The sequence below is a fragment of the Hippoglossus stenolepis genome, chromosome 12 (assembly GCF_022539355.2).
Source record: "Hippoglossus stenolepis isolate QCI-W04-F060 chromosome 12, HSTE1.2, whole genome shotgun sequence".
Lineage (NCBI taxonomy): Eukaryota > Metazoa > Chordata > Actinopteri > Pleuronectiformes > Pleuronectidae > Hippoglossus > Hippoglossus stenolepis.
The window spans coordinates 15,509,169-15,527,059 of NC_061494.1; the positions used below are offsets into that span (position 1 = coordinate 15,509,169).

At 41.3% G+C, this 17,891-nt stretch overlaps 3 protein-coding genes and 1 non-coding gene across 8 annotated transcripts; 2 read left to right on the top strand and 2 right to left on the bottom strand.

Moving 5' to 3' along the window:
- Positions 1-353: 353 nt before the first annotated feature.
- On the bottom strand, positions 354-3,555 carry LOC118118631. Of its 2 annotated transcripts, none has more exons than XM_035171772.2 (10): positions 3,107-3,555; positions 2,630-2,953; positions 2,151-2,450; positions 1,979-2,024; positions 1,665-1,762; positions 1,494-1,528; positions 1,038-1,094; positions 920-931; positions 646-720; positions 354-500 (listed from the first exon to the last, which is right to left on the bottom strand). In XM_035171772.2, exons 1-10 carry the CDS (start codon positions 3,150-3,152, stop codon positions 438-440), a joined length of 1,056 nt encoding a protein of 351 aa, XP_035027663.1. In that variant the 5' UTR covers positions 3,153-3,555; the 3' UTR covers positions 354-437. The 2 variants fall into 2 exon arrangements, with proteins under 2 accessions (XP_035027663.1, XP_035027662.2); XM_035171771.2 differs by having other exon boundaries at positions 881-931; positions 3,107-3,553.
- A 1,023-nt stretch (positions 3,556-4,578) lies between these two features.
- On the top strand, positions 4,579-17,683 carry polh (polymerase (DNA directed), eta). 3 transcript variants are annotated; one of them, XM_047342255.1, is made up of 13 exons: positions 4,580-4,970; positions 5,509-5,643; positions 5,728-5,960; positions 6,084-6,262; positions 6,376-6,479; positions 6,603-6,722; positions 6,992-7,115; positions 7,229-7,294; positions 7,437-7,609; positions 7,711-8,263; positions 12,629-12,637; positions 13,246-13,261; positions 17,328-17,683. In XM_047342255.1, the coding sequence occupies exons 1-13, from the start codon at positions 4,834-4,836 to the stop codon at positions 17,681-17,683; spliced, it is 2,205 nt and encodes a 734-aa protein (XP_047198211.1). In that variant the 5' UTR covers positions 4,580-4,833. The 3 variants fall into 3 exon arrangements, with proteins under 3 accessions (XP_035027660.1, XP_047198211.1, XP_035027659.2); XM_035171769.2 differs by lacking the exons at positions 12,629-12,637; positions 13,246-13,261 and having other exon boundaries at positions 4,579-4,970; positions 7,711-8,176; positions 17,177-17,683; XM_035171768.2 differs by lacking the exons at positions 12,629-12,637; positions 13,246-13,261; positions 17,328-17,683 and having other exon boundaries at positions 4,585-4,970; positions 7,711-8,743.
- LOC118118633 (GTP-binding protein 2-like) lies at positions 9,610-16,423 on the bottom strand. Of its 2 annotated transcripts, none has more exons than XM_047342256.1 (7): positions 16,171-16,423; positions 14,934-14,960; positions 13,498-13,676; positions 13,196-13,304; positions 12,881-13,078; positions 12,601-12,775; positions 9,610-9,749 (listed from the first exon to the last, which is right to left on the bottom strand). In XM_047342256.1, exons 1-7 carry the CDS (start codon positions 16,357-16,359, stop codon positions 9,742-9,744), a joined length of 885 nt encoding a protein of 294 aa, XP_047198212.1. In that variant the 5' UTR covers positions 16,360-16,423; the 3' UTR covers positions 9,610-9,741. The 2 variants fall into 2 exon arrangements, with proteins under 2 accessions (XP_047198212.1, XP_047198213.1); XM_047342257.1 differs by lacking the exon at positions 16,171-16,423 and adding an exon at positions 15,274-15,433.
- On the top strand, positions 11,357-11,439 carry trnal-cag. Its single transcript has one exon. It is a non-coding gene; the product is annotated as a tRNA-Leu (tRNA).
- Positions 17,684-17,891: the final 208 nt, after the last annotated feature.

The window sequence follows — 17,891 nt, forward strand, 5'->3', positions numbered from 1 at the left end:
TTTTCGGGAGGCCTGCCTGGATGGCCACAGGACGGCCACACGCCGAGCACCGGTCTGGCGGCCTCGGGAATTAAGCAATACATATTTCATTTGATTGTGTTACTCACTAAATCGTTTTTTTATGAATCAAACAATATATTACAGTAATTCTCCTCTCACAAATTGGAAAGTTTCAAAAATCCTGAATGTATGTTCCCAGTATGAGGTTGTTGTGAGATGGACTATGAACATGATCTCATCCCCTGGTTGATAAATGGTATAAATTAAAAATTTGCATTTATCAAACAAACAGGCCAATGCTTCTTTATGTTTTCTAGTGGATGGTAGAAAAAGGTAGAAAGAAACTACAGCACAACAAAGCAATAACAGTTTAAAACAAATCGTGCAGTATATCCTGGAAAAACTCCACTAATAGTGATTTACAGATACAGAACAGTTCAAGTATTTTGGCCGGTCAGAGCCAATTTGCTGTATGTAACATCTGTATCTTGTGCTTCAGCCTGTTGGAGAACAGAAGTAAATTTGACAATTAGAGAAAAAGATAATAACAATACTCTGAGACCATGAACACAAAATATTTGAAACAAGTGAAATACAGAACATGAGAAACAATGTACAGTTGGGATCAGTAGTTTTAATATTTACCCTTTCTTCTGGTTGTTGTTTAATGGTAACCACAGAACTGTACAACACATCCATGTCAGTTTCAGCACATGGTATCTGGGGGGGGGGAGGGCAAACACAAAAATATAGAAATGGAAGATTTTCTGTTTTGGATTTCAAACGGATTATATTTAGCTGCACTTGGTGAAATAATAAGTAATGTTTAAGCATGTTTGTGTCTTCTAGTTTAATCCAAATTTTAGATTTATAAGGTTACTTGGTCTGATGGTGTGAACCCAACAGTCGAGTTCGTTACTTCCTCTTCACACTGTTTCGAAAGGGGAAAGGAAAATGTAAATCGTAACTTCTGTTGCAGAGACTCTGTCGACTAACTAGTCAAATTCACTCTTGATTTCTTGAAATAACTGTGTTACCTTCGCTGAAGTTTTTCTTTTGTGTTTAACATTGCAGTACGTTACATCCGCTTCAGCCTGTGAAAGAGGAAACCAAAACAGATGGATTCAGAAGTTTTCAGTTGTGCCTCACATTCAAATTCATAATCTATATGTTTGAGAAAATCATCACCTTGAACCATTTTAAACAGATAGGTCCAAGGCCAACACATTATAAAACTGATTATAACCTTACAAGCACCTGTTTAATCCATCTCAATTGTGCTCATTCCCTATGGTATTAACATTTCACTGTGTTTCTGTATTTTCCATTAACCTTCACCTATATATAAATCAGGGACGCAGCCAGGGGGGCAAAAAGAAATGACTTAAATGTGCACCTTATTGAATCTGGAATTGTGCATTGATGTTGGACATATAATTGGCCCCTCTGTGTAAATTGTGGCCCCCCTATGGGAAATATCAGGCGTCTCTTACCGTTGTGATCGCTGATGATTCTGGCTTGTTTTGCTCTAAAAGTTAAACAGTGAAAAACTCATGTTACTGCCTCTCAATGTTCACCGTACTCCAGATATTAAGTAAAAATATTTAAAAACCACAAACAAATTTGTTATGAATTGTATTTATCACAGTTCAGCTAAGACTTACTGTGCTTTCTCAACATAAACCAGACGAACAAGGTCACCAGTACAATGACGATCAACAAACTCAGAGTGATGATGAGGCTCTTTAGGTGTATTGAAGTGCTGCAGAGTACATTTTGTGCACGCAGATGAACTTAGCACAATGTACATAGGTACAATGTAATGTAAAATACATCATTCTTATACAGTATATATATTAAAAATTATTACAAATTAATCTCTTAATATGGCCTATGCAAATCTAAGTTCAAATAAAGTGTCTTTAAAAACATACATGGCAGGACTTTTTCAGTTCTTTAAAATGTAAAGACTTCTGACCTGTGCTGTGTTGGGTCTCCGTTCGATCCGGTTGTTGCAAGAGTGGCTATGATTCAAAAACAGGACAGTGATTAAAAGAGTAATACGATAATTAATCCTAAAAACTAATCAAACATTTACAAATGGTTATACAGGGAATACATTTATATTCATAATCACTGGGAGCACTTACTAGTGGTGGGTTTCTCAATAACATTGACATGCACTGGCATCTGTAAGTCTCCTTTAACGCATAAATACCAGCCGACGCTTTCTGTTGACAGTCCGCTCATGGACACATGGAAAACATTGAGGCGCCCAGAGTCTATGGTTACGCTTGTTCCATCTATTGCTCCCGACGGCCCCCTCACACAGCTCCCGCCCATTTTGCACCACTGAATTTCTCCAGCAGTGCTGTAGTTAAAACTGATGGTTATACTCTCTCCAATGAATCCACTGATTTCCTGATTATCCACATAAAGACCAGGCAAACCTTGGGGGGAAAATAACATGTATTTAAAAGAAAATTGTGGGAGGAATAACTGGTAGGTATTGGGGAATTGGGGAAATATTTAAAAACATTTGATATATAAAGAATCACATAAAACTTAAAACAAAGTAATCAGTCCAAAGTATTTGAAATGTGCTCAAAGGTGAGTTGAAGGCTCTTACCATTGGTGACCGACAGGAGAAATCGCGATCCAACATCACTTCCATTATCGATCTCCACAATACACCAGAAATATTTGTCCGTGTTCATCAGATCTTTAATAGTTACAATGAAGATTCTCTGGGATTTGGCATCAGAGATCAAAAACTTTCCTGAATTATGTGGTATGTTTGTTTTAACTACATACTTGCATCCCCTCCACGTTTCACCTTGACACAAGTACTTCACGTTGTTTCTGTACATTAAGTCATAGAGACATGGGATGGTGATCGAACCTCCAGCCTTCACCGACACTTTACTGACGGTGGTTACGGTGTTGTGAACTCCTGCAACAAGAACAAATAGTGTTTGAACAGAAACGATTGGCAACTCACACCAAATCACAATTTCTCTCCAATTTATTTAATAAAAACTAATACATTTGCAGTCATTATAAACACATGTATAAGAACAAATTTAACATGAGCCCTGCGTCTGACCTGTGAGTCCAGTGATGATGAGAAGAACACTGAGATGAAGAGCCATGGCAGAGATTGAGGAGACTGAACAACATGAACCCAGTGCAATGAAAGACTGACTTTCTACTTCCTAGTTTACCAAAACTGTCTTCCTCCTATTCTGAGGAAGTTGCATTACATTGGTAAGTACATTTTAATATGGATGATTGCTACCTCCAAATTTCACTTAATATGCAATTGCATGTTTCAATTCTACTTTCTCTTAGGTATGACAGTTGTTTGCTGGGTGAAGCAATATGGCCTGGTTGGGTTTGGGGCTATGTGAGCATGGTACATGGGATCCCTCTGTTATCTGGTGAGCTGGGGGTTGTTCTACAGGATCAATGGATCGAACATTTTCCACAATATCTGTCAACCTACTTGTGTGGATACTGGTCATTACTGATGGTAAAAAAAAAAAAAGGATTTTTGTTTACATTTTACGTTAAAAAAAGTGTTACACATTGTGCAACAAGAAACAAGGAAGGTCACAATGTTCAGCAGTGCCACTATTTATTTTACAAAGAAAGCTAAATTAAAGGTAGATATGGTAACCACTTCTGTGGGTGGGTGAATAGAAGCCAGAGTCACGAAAATGCCAAGCTGGGATGTCCATGTGGAGGTAGACCTGGTGAAGGAGAGAGAGAAAGAGCCCAGTCTGCAGGCCTCTTAAATATTGGTCAGCCCAGGTGTGCCACATCCCTGCTGATCACTAGGGTCTGACTCCGCCTACAGGAGCCTGAAACACAGACACAAGCACAACCACAGCAGGACAACCCCAGGGTTGTCACAAAAGTTTTACAATTTGGTTGTATTTACACTTTCTTTTTATTTATGGTTATTTACAATAAAAAGGTTGAACTGTAAAATATCGAGTCTCAATTACATTTCTGTCATAAAGGTTTGATGTGAACATCTTGGAAATTTGTGTCAGTTATTTAACATATGGCCGATATATCAGAAGTGTTATTCTGTTTGTGTGTGTGTGTGTGTGTGTGTGTGTGTGTGTGTGTGTGTGTGTGTGTTGTGTGTGGCATTAGAGCCCAGTGGTCGTTATACCTAATTATCACACTCTATGGTGAAGATTGAGGGAAAAAAAAAATCATCTGTGCTTTCTTCCTTCCTTCCTTTCCCTACCCCCCCTTCTTTCTTTTTCTTTCTCTCTCTTCCCCTCCCTCCTTTTTATTTATTTTTTCCTTTCTCTCTCTCCCCCTCCCTCCTTTCTTCCTTCCTTCCATCCCTCCTTTTGTATCTCTCTTTCCCCCTCCCTCCTTTCTTTCTTCCTCCCCTCTCTCCGTCCTTCCTCCCCTCTTTTTCTATCTCTCTCTTCCCCTCCCTCCCTTCTTCCTTTCTTTCTCTTTCTCTTCACCTTCCTTCCTTCCTTCCTTCCTTCTTTCTTTCTTTCTTTCTTTCTTTCTTTCTTTCTTTCTTTCTTTCTTTCTTTCTTTCTTTATTCTTTAAATAAAAACCTGTTGTGTTTTTCTTCACCGAGGCTCTGATGATGATGACCTCACCACAATGTCCTCCAAAAACGACCGACCTCCGCGTCGACATTTGATGACGTCATTATGTAACTTCGGTCGACTGCGTCAAAAACAAAGCGACGGGAAAAAGAAACTCTGGCGCCCGGTTCAACTCCAGCGAGTCGAGCAGCCGGAGCCGGTGTTTCGTTACGTCTCCCTCCCGCTGAGCGAGCCTCCTCTCCGGCGATGGAGCACGGCAGAGAGCGGGTGGTGGCGCTAGTGGACATGGACTGTTTCTACGTGCAGGTGGAGCAGAGGCTGGACGCAGCTCTGAACAACACTCCCTGTGTGGTGGCCCAGTACAAGACGTGGAAAGGAGGCGGGTGAGTTCCTGACACAGAGACACTTTTCTTGCTGGTTCATGCAACTGAAGCCTCTGAATGTGTAGATCACTGCTCAGCAAATCGCCACAGTCCCTCAGTGTCTGGAGGAAATGGAATCAAAGGGGTTTGAAGCTGTGAGGAATGATGAACCTAAATGAACTCAGGAGGCTGGGCGATAAAACTATAGCCATAGTTATTTTTAATCAATAGAATATAATGCTTGAAGAGGTATAAATCATAATTTCTCCACCACCTATTTGTAAAATGGTTAGTTGTTTATCAATTGTAAAGTTTTATCCTGATATATTTTTGCTTGTGTTATAATGGTCCAGCCCCAACAGGAGCTACAGAGGGAAATATATGACAGGACAGGAAATAACTGACTAGAGCGTCGGAAAGTTCAAGTTCAGTCAGAAATAAGAGTCAGACACACAAATCCGAGCTCGAGATCCATTTACTGGATGTTTTCACTGTTAACATGCTTTTCCGATATATAAACTGAAGTTGATGTGGTTCTCAACTAAATATCTCCTACTAGCATTATAGCTGTGAGCTACGAGGCCAGGGCCCATGGGGTCACCAGGAACATGTGGGTGGACGACGCAAAGAAACTGTGCCCAGACCTCCAGGTGGCACGAGTGCGTGAGTCTCACGGCAAGGCAGACCTAACGCAGTAAGTGCTGGTGATGAACTATATAACCTCTGCACCCCCCGGGCCTTGTAAATATGTTATTTTGATAGCTCACTCCTGGTGTAGTTACAGGGATGCGAGTGTGGAGGTGATTGAGGTGATGTCTCGCTTTGCTGTGATTGAGAGAGCCAGCATCGATGAGGCCTACATGGATCTGACGGCTGCGGTCCAGCAGCGGCTGAAAGACATGGCCGACAAACAAATAGAGCCTCACCTGCTGAGGGCCACCTACATCCAGGGGTACCCACAAAGCTCACCTGAACTGGAAGCATCTGAAGAGGAGTCTGTGTTAAATAAAGGTATAGATAACCAAAACTAACTGATTACTCAAATAATTGTTTCACTACTGGACAGAGGAAGCCGGTATTGAGGAAACCCTAGTAGGATGAATCCCTCCATAACAATGTAATATTTGTCCTCAGAGGAGCTGAGGTCCAGAGGTCTCCAGCAGTGGCTGGAATCCTTACCTGTTCCCCTGACAGGGGCGCAGAGCTCTGCAGAAGTGCAGCTGACTGTGGGGGCGATCATTGTTGAGGAGATGAGAGCAGCCGTGGAGAAACATACAGGATTCAGCTGTTCAGCAGGGATATCACACAATAAGGTAGGAAAACGTCTTATTGTTTAGTTCCTATGTACAGTGTGTATAATGCTTTAAATGTTCACTTTAAAGAGCTGCAGTCATCTTGGCTATCGTCACATGTTCTATTTCTACAGGTACTGGCCAAACTCGCCTGTGGACTGAACAAACCTAACAGACAAACTGTTCTGCCTTTGGACTCTGTAACAGAACTTTTCAACTCTTTACCCATCAGCAAGATGTGAGTTCAAAGGATTACTTTGCCGTAAAGTTTTTATTAATCACATATTTTTCAATTATTCTGACATAAAAGAGTAAAAAGAGATATTTTTTAATTACAACATGCTGTATTTCATCCATGCAGTCGTAACCTGGGGGGTAAGCTGGGAGCCTCCATTAAAGAAAGTCTGGGAATAGAGAACATGGGAGATCTGACTCGCTTCTCGCAGGCCCAGCTGGGGCAGCACTTTGGAGAAAAAACAGGGTGAGCTGAGAACAGAACAAGGTCAAAAGTCTCTTGAGAGGACTGGTTAACATAACTCTGGCCTAGTCTTTGCATTTATTATTTCAAACACTATCAGAATTTCAAGTGGAATTGACAACAATTGAATAACGTGGATTACCCAACTTACTTTTTACTCCTCAGTCTTTGGGCCCAGTTTGCATGATGCCCCATAAAAAAAGATTTTTTTTTTCGTACAAAAAATATTTGATTACCAATTGCATTCACTACCAAATGTCTCTGTTTTGCAGCCAATGGTTGTATGACTTGTGTCGGGGGATTGAGTTCGAAGCAGTGAAACCCAGACAGCTTCCCAAGTCAATTGGCTGCAGTAAAAACTTCCCTGGGAAAACATCACTGACCACGAAAGAGCAAGTACGGATAACTAACTGCTTCAGGATCTGGATCTAACTTTATAGTCTCATTTCGACTGATACTGAAAGTATTTTTTTTTGTTTTCATGCTGATTATTAATAACCTGTGTGTAGGTACAGTACTGGCTTCATCAACTGGCTCTTGAGCTGGAGGAGAGGCTGACCAAGGACAGAGAAGTGGTGAGAAAAAAGCGTTGTGTAATATTTCTTCCTGTATTACAGCAGTATTCATTATTTCTTCTTCTGGGTTTCCCTGATGTCATTTTCAGTAAATACCTCTTGGTTCTATATTGGGGCTTTTTCCTCTCTTAACACATTACAGAACGGTCGAGTGTCTAAGCTGCTGACAGTTGGTGTACGTCAGCTCGGGGATAAGAGGCAGAGCAGCTTCTCTCGCTGTTGTGCTTTAGTGCGCTACGAAGCAACCAAAATTTCTAGTGACAGCTTTGCCATAATCAAGAGCCTGAACACAGCAGGAAACCACCAGGCCACATGGTAATTAGAATAACAATAATACTGTTAAATATATTAAGTATCTGGTTGAAGGAATCCTGAATGTTTTATCACACTTATTTTTATTGCTTCATGTCCTCCAGGACTCCAGCTCTCACCCTGCTACACCTTTCTGCGAGCAAATTCAGTGATGCTCCATCAGCAGGGGGGATCGCTGGTTTCCTTTCCAGTGATGTCACCTCGACCCAGAGCCTCTTCTCCACCACTCAGTCCTCCACCCAGCCGACCTCGGAACTGAAAAATAACTCGACATGCAAACAACCCGGCACCATTCAGTCCTTCTTTCAAAAGGCGGCTGAGAAACAAAAACTGAAGGTGATGAAAGAAGAAGAAGAAGAAGAAGAGGAGGAGGATGAAGATGGAGTCTCCAAAGGAATTCTCCCATGTTCCTCCTCCTCTCATAAAACATCTGGAACTGGTAGTCAGTTGGAGACAGATGCCAATAGCTCGGTTTCGTCAAATTCATCTCACTCTAAAAATGGTTTGATCAGACCCCATCCTGGCATTTCCTCTTTCTTCCACAAAAAGAGTCTTGAGAGAAGCTTCCAGGCCTCAGCACCGACACTGAGCAGCACTGAAGCAGAAGTCGGACCCGGGAGTGTCAATAAAAAAGAGGAATTAAAAGACACTGTTGCTGTTTTGTCAGGCCTGCAGGAAAAAACTATCTCAGAGTTTACATTTCACCAGACACCATGTGAAGAGTTAAAGGATGAAGTGGACACTGGTTCAAATCCCCATCCTGCCAGTGTGGCCAGAGAGGACCTCTTAAACTGTGAACGTTGTGGCCAGGACGTGTTGGTCTGGGAAATGCCTGAACACAATGACTATCACTTTGCCCTGGACCTCCAAAATTCACTCTCTTCTTCATCTGCGGGTTCATCATCTGTCTCTGCCTCTTCCTCCTCTTCCTCTGCATCTCCGCTCAGGGTGACAGCAGCCGGCACGACCCAGTCTGCCCGGGGCAAGACAAAAACCAGAGACCAGTCAGGACCACAACCAAAAAAACCCCGCTCTCAGGGTGGAAGTACGGCCACTCTGGATTTTTTTTTTAAGAAGAACTGAACATGTACTGTAGAAAGCCTTTTTTAACTAAAATTAAAATAATGGAAATGCTTACAATGTAATTATTATTATTATGTAATTTGCTCTTAAATGGCTGGAAATCCATAATGTAACAGTGCCTTGAATGATTGATGTTAATAAGCTTTATCTCATAAGTTATGTAAGCTAAAGCCTTCAGCAATTATCTTGCCAACCTGAGTATATTTAGGATTCTTGTAGTATTCTGACCTACCAGCAGGGGCCACTAGTTAGTATATTACTGAACTCAAGAGATAAATGTTTTGTAAGAGTGTATATATATTTATATAGATTTGAATGCAAATGGTGCTGGCGTGCACTCAGGGATCCAAACATAACTGTAAGTAAACATTTCTTCAGTGGTTGTCAGGGGAAACCATAGTTAAACACACAACACCAGTCCTACTGTTAATATGACCAGCAGAACTGTCCAACATTGAGGTTGTTAAAAACAAATACAAAACAGTTGTAAAACAAATTGTTTTTCACGTAGACATTCCCAATTCAAACTACAAACGGAAACTGACTTATTAAAGGTCATGTTTGTTCTAAAGCCTGTGATATAAAAGCATCTGCCTAATTCTTTTATAATTTAATGCCATACATAATGTAAAACCATGGGTTGGTTAGACCGTTAATATTCTCAGTGCCTTGTCGTCCTGTTTTGGTTCCACTCTGCTACAACTGTTGTGCTCAAGCACTGAAAGACAGTTTATTGACTACATTACTCTTGCATTGTCTTGCATAAGATAGGAAGCAGATAAGGAGGAGCCCTACCAGGAAAAGAAATTGTTTGTTTTTTAAACTCAATTTTGTGGATTGAGAGATGCCTCTGACATGTGAGTCAATAGACAAAACACTGGATGTGTGACATGACGGAGATATTAAGACAACAAAACAAATAAAGACAATAAAAGTTTTATTCATGTACATCGTGACACACAAATGCTTTTATGTGTAATGTTTAATTGATGCGTTCAATACGATGCTCTTATACAGAGCAAGTTGCATTAAATGAGCAGGATGGGATTGAGTCACTTGCCTAAAAATTGCAGAAAACACAGTATTAATACACACAATATTGCCTCAGACAGAGTTAAACCTATGGGAATGATTAAGGCAGTACCTCATCTGATAACTATGACACAGAGTCTGAGGAAGATAAAGGAAACGTTTACAATTGAGGACTGTTGTGACCTAAGATAACATTTCTTATCCTTTGACCAGCACTTAAAGACAGTCTGAGGGTCAAGAATCTATGTGAGCTAACTGATAAGACCAGCTTGAATTTACCATGACGTCTGATTGTTATGGCAGCAGGGAAAGTAGATAGGATTGCAGGGCAGGAATATTCAACCATATATAGTAGTTATGTCACTAATGCTTCAGGTGTCAGGAACGCCGAATAATACTTTTTCCAAAACATGCGATCCCAAACAGAGGCAGCAGAGTCTTATATGCCTGGTGGATCATATTTCTTTGTAAACAAAAAATCATATACGCTATACATACACATATTTATATACATGCACATTATCTCTCAGATTGGAAATAAGTCTCCTCACTGATGACTTCAAGGGCAGTGACCATACAGTCTATGGTACTGACCCATAACACACATTTAAAAGGTTGACAGACTCAAAATACCCCCATAATCAAAATAAACGCTCCTCGTCTTACGTAGAAGGTGATTGCAGAGAAAATAACATACTGATACAAGACGATTCTGGATCGTCACAACCTGAGACAGGGCCTATGCCTTACACAGATCCATTACACTGTTTCATAATTAAAGCTGTAGCTCTTGGGTTGCAGACACTATGCCCCCCTTTCTGTCTGTAGCGTTGCTGAAGTGATCCTCATTCTTGACCCCATTTACCCAGTGTGCCCTCTTTCAAAGCAGACATGCACACAAACACAGCAACGTCTGCAGTACAACGAGCACGGAAATTCAAAATACATACGAACTGAAAGTATACTAAGGGGTGCTTTTTAAAATGTGGTGTTGGGCATTATCTACCATTCTAGGGGAACTCCGAAACTGTGTGGCTTAAAAAAAGAAGAAAATATGTCAGTTCTCCTCCCTCTGCAGTGCAGTAAGAGTTTACTTTTGATTTCATATCAATGCCCTTTTATGACCAAATACTATTACAGATGTTATCACTTATATTTCCCTGTAAAATATTCAGCTTATTTTAGTGGTGAGGAAAGAAATCCAATTGTATAAAAATAACAAACACAGGACATAGGCTCCACGTCACATTTGTTTGTAGACACCCACACACACACATGAACACGAACACAGACACACACACACATATATATATATATAACCATAGATTTACAGTTGTTGCTTTTAGTTCACCTGATAACTCCAGCAGTGTTGTGAGCTGAACTGCTAAGTAACTAGTGTTGTTTCCAAGGCTCATATTTCCTCCACATTCCTCCTTGTCATTTACATAAAGAAAGCTAAGCGAAATATTTCTTAACAAAGCAGTATTATCTACAGTCATTGCTTTTAAAAGCACAGCAAAAACAAATATGCCCGGGGCGATAGGGAAGTACCAGTGGGCCCCACTTCTTTTGTCTGTCAGCGCCCCTCCCCCCTCTTGGAAGTTATTAACACGTGTTATCTCCACAGTGCAGTATGTCAGGATGGCCGAGCGGTCTAAGGCGCTGCGTTCAGGTCGCAGTCTCCTCTGGAGGCGTGGGTTCGAATCCCACTTCTGACAATAACCTTTTTAGAATACAAATAAACAACGAGCCAAATCCAATGTTTCCTACTTTCACGGCACAGACAGTCCCACCAGTTTGACAACTCTAATTTAACAGCATGTTATTTTTGTACCAGTGTGTTGCACAAGCTTTCTGGACTCAGTCTTACTCACTGTTATCATGAAAGGTCTAAATGCACATTATGCACTAATATTTTTTATTATTAATATTATTATTATTAATATTATTATTATTTTATATTAATCATATTAGTAAAGCAAGCTGTCCTAATATAATGCTCAAGTAAGGCTGAATGTTTTTTATAAGATCTGAAATGTATCGGGAAATATTTTGAGGTAAAATATTGATCAAAAGCTTGTGACACAAATAACACATGAAATATTTATGTTTTTGTGCTGTGAAGAACTTGATGAGGTTGTTTCATTTTATTCTACATCCCCTTCAGCTCTAGAACTACCAGTAAATACTGAGCTGACACCTGTCCCCAAATGACCTGGTTCACCTTGTAAACTGCAGAAAACCGGATATATGTGTTGCAGGAAACATAACAACTTTTGGATGAGAAGAGACTTAAAACTTTGGTGGAATTCAGCCAATACTGATGTACTTCATAAAAAAAAGAGAAAAGACAGAAATCACCAATCATTAATCCTGTGCATAAATTAAACCTGCAAGTATTTGGGGCTTAACTTCTGCTGAATCTTAAGAGTCAGGTTTTTTCTGCAAAGTTAGCATTGCTGACATTCACAGTCGCTTACTGACCCTTGTGCAGGTGTCAGGTTCACCAAATCTGCATGAATAAAAGCACAGAGCTACCTCTAGTGGGTCAGAGGACTCTGACATAAATGGAAGGTATTTGAGATATTTTTGTACTAGGAGGGATAAAGTGGCTGTGGTAGGAAGGGTGGCCTATTACATAAGCTCAGATATCACATGTTTGCAAAGTGCTAAGCCAGACTTGGTGAAGTCCACTACTACAGAAGGGAGTTGTGTTGTACACAAATACAGGCGCGCTGCCGGACTGGCCCTGCAAGTGTCTGTTACCAACCGGTCCCCTTGTGACAGATCCAGTTAGCTAACTTGGCTTTTCTGAATAGTCAAGTCAGTGACATGATAAAGTGCACACAGAGAAATTCAGTGGATGAATAAATACTCACCAATGCCAGTATTTGCGCTCACAACAAGCATAGCAAAGTCTGGACAGTAGCTGGTGAGGCCAAAAATTGTGGTTTTCAGGTACTTGTGGTGACCAGCCAGATCAATGAATGTGATCATTTTAGAGGCACTCTCACAAATCTCCTCCGCTGTCCTAGATTCACTGTAATTCACAACCTAGGAGAAGCAGTAATAATATCTGAAGCATCATCTTCATTACTTTATAACTCTAAAAAACCTCATCACACATCAGTTGTTCTTTGGTGTTGAGTTTTTTCTTACCTCTCCTTTACTATTGAAGCCCAGGATCTCAAAGCTGATGCTTGAAGTCCGTCCAGTCTGGATCTCATGAAGATGTCTGAAGAGGTTGAGCCGCGCTCTTCCCCGTCCATTGTCCAGCTCGCCCTGTGTCAACACACCCAACAGAGTGGACTTGCCCGAGTCCACATTACCCAGCACAGCTACCCGCAGGTCCAAGAACTGAAGAGCACCAAGGGAAACAAATAATTGAGAAAAAAAAGAGAATAATAATAAAAAAAACAGATCAGCAGCAAAAGAACATCAAAACATCATCGAAACACAAAAAGCTTCACTGACCTGCTGGTCATCTGGCACCTTGCGAATGAGAATTTCCACAATCTTATGAGGATCATCAGAGTCATAGTCCACTTCTTGCTCTCGGAGGACAGTGATGTCAGCTCCAACTCTGTCAGAAATAAAGTGTGGTATTTGAATTATGTAAATTGACACTTGGCAGGGACCAATTATCTATTTTTAAGTATCTTTACCTTTAGCTCTAGTAGGGTTAAAGGGGAGCAATTCAATAATTCCTTCTATAACTGGATTAACAGATGTAATGTCAAAATTAAAAGCAAATAAAATGCACTTTCTTGACTTACTTCTCTGCCAGACTATGGAGCGTATTCAGTGATGCCCTCATGTCTTCCTCTGATAGCCCCACCAGCATGCCATTATCCTCAACACCTATTTGATAGACAGCTTCGCCTCGACCCTCCTGCAGTCGCCATTGCATCTGTGTTGCCAAGTGCTCAAAGCGGTATTGCGTTGGGTTCACCAGCTTCAGCCAGACAAGGGAAAGACTTTAGTCATCAGTGCTTAAGTTATATATTAACATGGTGAAATGGGTCAAGTCAGTGGTTAAATAGCCAAGGTGCAAATAACTAGCATTTTAAAGGTTTTTGTTGATGTGGTGAGGGAAGCAGTTGTCAGGATACTAAAAATGCTCTCGCTAATCCACCAGGGTGTTGGATTTCCATGGTAGATGTTAAGACTAAAATCTATGTTTTTCTTTGTGTGTGTGTCTGTGAAGATGGCAATGAAACTAAACTCTAAACAAATGCAGTAGGTTAGACAGGGGTGGGGGCAGGGGCAGTTTGGGCTGAATATGTGGGAGAATGTGTGGCCTTCACAGAGTGACTGTTAGTAGCCGTTGCTGGCTGGTTTTAATCTTGAAGTTGGTTGGTGTGTATGTGTGTGTGCGTCACATAGCAGTTCAGTCTTGCACCTGTCTGATAATGCCTGTTTGAGAAGACTGTACATCTGTGGCATACAATACACTGTACTTTAACTTGTTCTCATACCTAACTTACTATATTACAGCCTAAACTCCATTAGCTTTATTCAAACATCACACATACATGAATGCACAGTTTTCTTAAGAAACTGTGAGCAGCTGCCATGCCATACTGAAGACTCACAAGCCGTCAGCCGATTCAAGGCTTGTTTTAAAACACCAAACCAAACTGTCAGAAATGTGAAGATTTGCCCAGCAACGGTCAGAGGAGGGGCGCAACTGGGAGCGGCTCCTCATCATTGGCGGATTCCAGTGCCTAGAGGCTGGGACCAGCCTGTGCACTAGCCACGGTAACTCCCCCTCGTTATTGACCAATGAAGTTCTACCTACTATTATAAATATTGCACCCGCCGTCCGTTCGGGGCGACTCTAGACTACCCCGTGCGGTTAGACGGCCGGGGCTGTACGTTGAGTGCCCATAGCTATGTTGTAGCTTTTCATTGCTTCTAAATAAATACTTTTTTAACCAAACCAAGACCGACTCTTCTCATACCTAAGGATAAAAGAACACGACATAGATCACCTGACACCACACCCATATATTATGACATATGATCTACATATTGCTGGAATCTTATTGTAATAATGATATGACGTATTATGACGACAACATCCACACCCTTGTCATGAAGAGGCTGACCTAAGATCTGTTCATTGGTGGAATGTTTTATGAAGCTGCTAGCTCTCTTTGAGGGACACATTAATGTATTTTGAACATAACGCAACAGCTAATGTGCTTACCTTGTACTCTAAGTTTCCCTCTTCAGCCTAAGAGACAGAGAGAGAGAAGGGACAGAGACAACAGCTGTCAGGCTGCAGAGAAGTCAGACAACAGGCTATTGATTTGCTAAAAGACACAAAGAGAGGCAATCTGTGTGAATAAGTCTTTGCACTGCTGTGAATAGGTAGTGACTGAGAGCCACACAAAGTGACTAACTGCTTAGACAGCCCTAATATACATGCTACTTCATGTGTTATAAGAAAAAAAAAGCACATCAATAGACATTTAAAGTGAACTAATCGATATCTTTAAGCAGGAGGAATTGGTCAAATGTAAAGAAACAGGAGAGAGGCACGTTACATGGTGGTGATCAGCTGGGACAGGTCCTGGAATATGTCCAGACTTGTCCTCGAACACTGAGTTCATGGCCATAGTGTTCCAGGAGATTTCAGAGATATTCAACTTTAAGAAAAAAGCTATCTGCAACAACCTGTATTACTATTTTAAACACAATACAATCCTAAAAAGTAGTGATGTGTCCTTCTGTGTCGAGGCTTCGAAGCGTGTGTCGGTTAATCCAGTAAGAGTTTTGTAAAGTGACGTTCAAAGCCTCGCGAGCAGGCCGTACCACGTGACTGATTCAGGAAATGGTTCGCGGGTTTGGCGTGCGATTCGAAATATAAGGGGCAGCGAAACGCACCTCAAGTTACTTTTAGGTAACTTGAGGTAAAAAACAATGCTTTTTACTTTCGTTTTACTGAGAAAACAGTGATCACATTAGCTGAAGAGTGAGTTTGAATTCAGCCCCTAAACAAAGTACCACATTACAGTGTAGTAACAGTGCCTGTCTGGGTGAATGTGGCTGTAGCTACATGTCAGTCAACCCGAGTGAACACCCGCCCCCTGCTACGTATTTACAAACACAGCTGTTACTCTCCCGCTAGCTTGTAAAACACCAGCAGCTCACTTAGCTTAGCGCTTTTAAACCCCCGCTAATCTATGCGGGCTAACGTAGTGGTGCTAATGTTAGCCGAATATAACCAAACCCATTCATTTCCATTGGGTTACCGCGCAGCTACGTGTCATTGTGAGTTCACAGAGACTCGGGCAGCGAACTCACGGAAACCCGTGAAAACAGTTATTACGAGTTACACGCCCAGTATAAAAACACTAGTTTCAGCTCGTATTGTTGTTAGCTTGTTGTGGCTAAAGGTGGAGGAACAGCAGCGGGTCACCGGTGCTCGGTGGTCGTCTTACCTCCGGAGGTAGGTACGGATGTTGTTGCTCGGTTTGAAGTTGCGGGTGTAACGAGCCTTTGACTTCTTGATCTTGAAGCTTTCTTGCCGGCTGCGCCGTGTCCGTTCCCCGACTTGGCGTTGGAGGCGACAGCTGAGGACCCGGAGCCGAGTCCATTCCCCGAGCCAAATAAGTCCGATACCCGCTCATCCATCAGCTATCCCGGGACCGAACTTGTCAGCTTGACCACGACCTGGACAAAAATGGCGCTATAGTGTTAAAATAACCCCCCAAAAAGACATGGTGTCGCCAGTGTTCATTCTGCGATCACATAAGTTCTTTCACTTTTTTTCGTCTCTTTCTCATATTTTTCTATATTTCTATTTTTATTTTACTTTGTATATTCCTTACAATGAAGTATTGCATGTTACTTATTACTTACAGATGCTTATTTTGACTGTTGCTGCTATAATACTGCAAATGTCCCCATTGTGGGACTAATAAAGGATGATCTTATCTTAGACATTTTTTTCACCTTTAAATGCTAAAAGTAAAAGCCTATAATTGATCTTTGTTGCGTTTTGGTTGGATTATCCTAAAAAAAAACAATTGTCAACAAAATTGTTTTTCTAAATGGAATCCCCATAATAATCAAATAGCTAATACTTGAATATGAAAGATTATATGTATATTTTTTCACCTGGTTATGAACCAACCAGAGGTTGTTGCTGGTGCAATCTCCTGCAACTTCTCAACCACAGCTACAGGACAATGGTGCCACCAGGTGTTTGGTTTAAACCATGACTTTGGGGGCTTGGAGGGTTTTATTACAAAATCTATGCCATAATCAAGAGCCTGAACACAGCAGGAAAACAACAGGCCACATGGTAATTAGAATAATAATAACAAAGTTAAATATATTAAGTATCTGGTTAAAGGAATCCTGAATGTTTTATCACACTTATTTTTATTGCATCATGTCCTCCAGGGCTCCAGCTCTCACCCTGCTATACCTTTCTGCGAGCAGGCCTCAGCACCGACACTGAGCAGCACTGAAGCAGAAGTCGGACCCGGGAGTGTCAATAAAAAAGAGGAATTAGAAGACACTGTTGCTGTTTTGTCAGGCCTGCAGGAAAAAACTGGCTCAGATTATACATTTCACCAGACGCCATGTGAAGAGTTAAAGGATGAAGTGGACACTGGTTCAAATCCCCATTCTGCCAGTGTGGCCAGAGAGGACCTCTTAAACTGTGAACGCTGTGGCCAGGACGTGTTGGTCTGGGAAATGCCTGAACACAATGACTATCACTTTGCCCTGGACCTCCAAAATTCACTCTCTTCTTCATCTGCGGGTTCATCATCTGTCTCTTCCTCCTCTTCCTCTGCATCTCCGCTCAGGGTGGCTGCAGCCGGCACGACCCAGTCCGCCCGGGGCAAGACAAAAACCAGAGACCAGTCAGGACCACAACCGAAAAAAAACCGCTCTCAGGGTGGAAGTACGGCCACTCTGGATTATTTTTTTAAGAGGAACTGAACATGTACTGTAGAAAACCTTTTTTAACTAAAATTAAAATAATGGAAATGCTTACAAGATTATGTAATTTGCTCTTATATGGATGAAAAGCCATAATGTAACAGTGCCTTGAATGATTGATGGTAATAAGCTTTATCTCATGAGCTATGTAAGCTAAAGTCTTAGTATATTTAGGATTCTTGTAGTATTCTGACCTACCAGCAGGGGC

What these genes read in the sequence shown, in the direction of transcription:
- LOC118118631 (XM_035171771.2), bottom strand. Translation starts at nt 3,152, where the DNA reads ATGGCTCTTCATCTCAGTGTTCTTCTCATCATCACTGGACTCACAG. An exon ending in GGAGACCCAACACAGCACAG is followed by an intron (nt 1,763 to 1,978) that starts GTCAGAAGTCTT and finishes TGTACTCTGCAG; the next exon opens with CACTTCAATACACCTAAAGA. An exon ending in AAAGAAAAACTTCAGCGAAG is followed by an intron (nt 932 to 1,037) that starts GTAACACAGTTA and finishes CTTTCGAAACAG; the next exon opens with TGTGAAGAGGAAGTAACGAA.
- polh (XM_035171768.2), top strand. Translation starts at nt 4,834, where the DNA reads ATGGAGCACGGCAGAGAGCGGGTGGTGGCGCTAGTGGACATGGACTGT. An exon ending in CAGGGATATCACACAATAAG is followed by an intron (nt 6,263 to 6,375) that starts GTAGGAAAACGT and finishes CTATTTCTACAG; the next exon opens with GTACTGGCCAAACTCGCCTG. An exon ending in GGAAACCACCAGGCCACATG is followed by an intron (nt 7,610 to 7,710) that starts GTAATTAGAATA and finishes CATGTCCTCCAG; the next exon opens with GACTCCAGCTCTCACCCTGC.
- LOC118118633 (XM_047342256.1), bottom strand. Translation starts at nt 16,359, where the DNA reads ATGAGCGGGTATCGGACTTATTTGGCTCGGGGAATGGACTCGGCTCCG. An exon ending in ATCCGTACCTACCTCCGGAG is followed by an intron (nt 14,961 to 16,170) that starts GTAAGACGACCA and finishes TCTGTCTCTTAG; the next exon opens with GCTGAAGAGGGAAACTTAGA. An exon ending in AGGTGCCAGATGACCAGCAG is followed by an intron (nt 13,079 to 13,195) that starts GTCAGTGAAGCT and finishes GGTGCTCTTCAG; the next exon opens with TTCTTGGACCTGCGGGTAGC.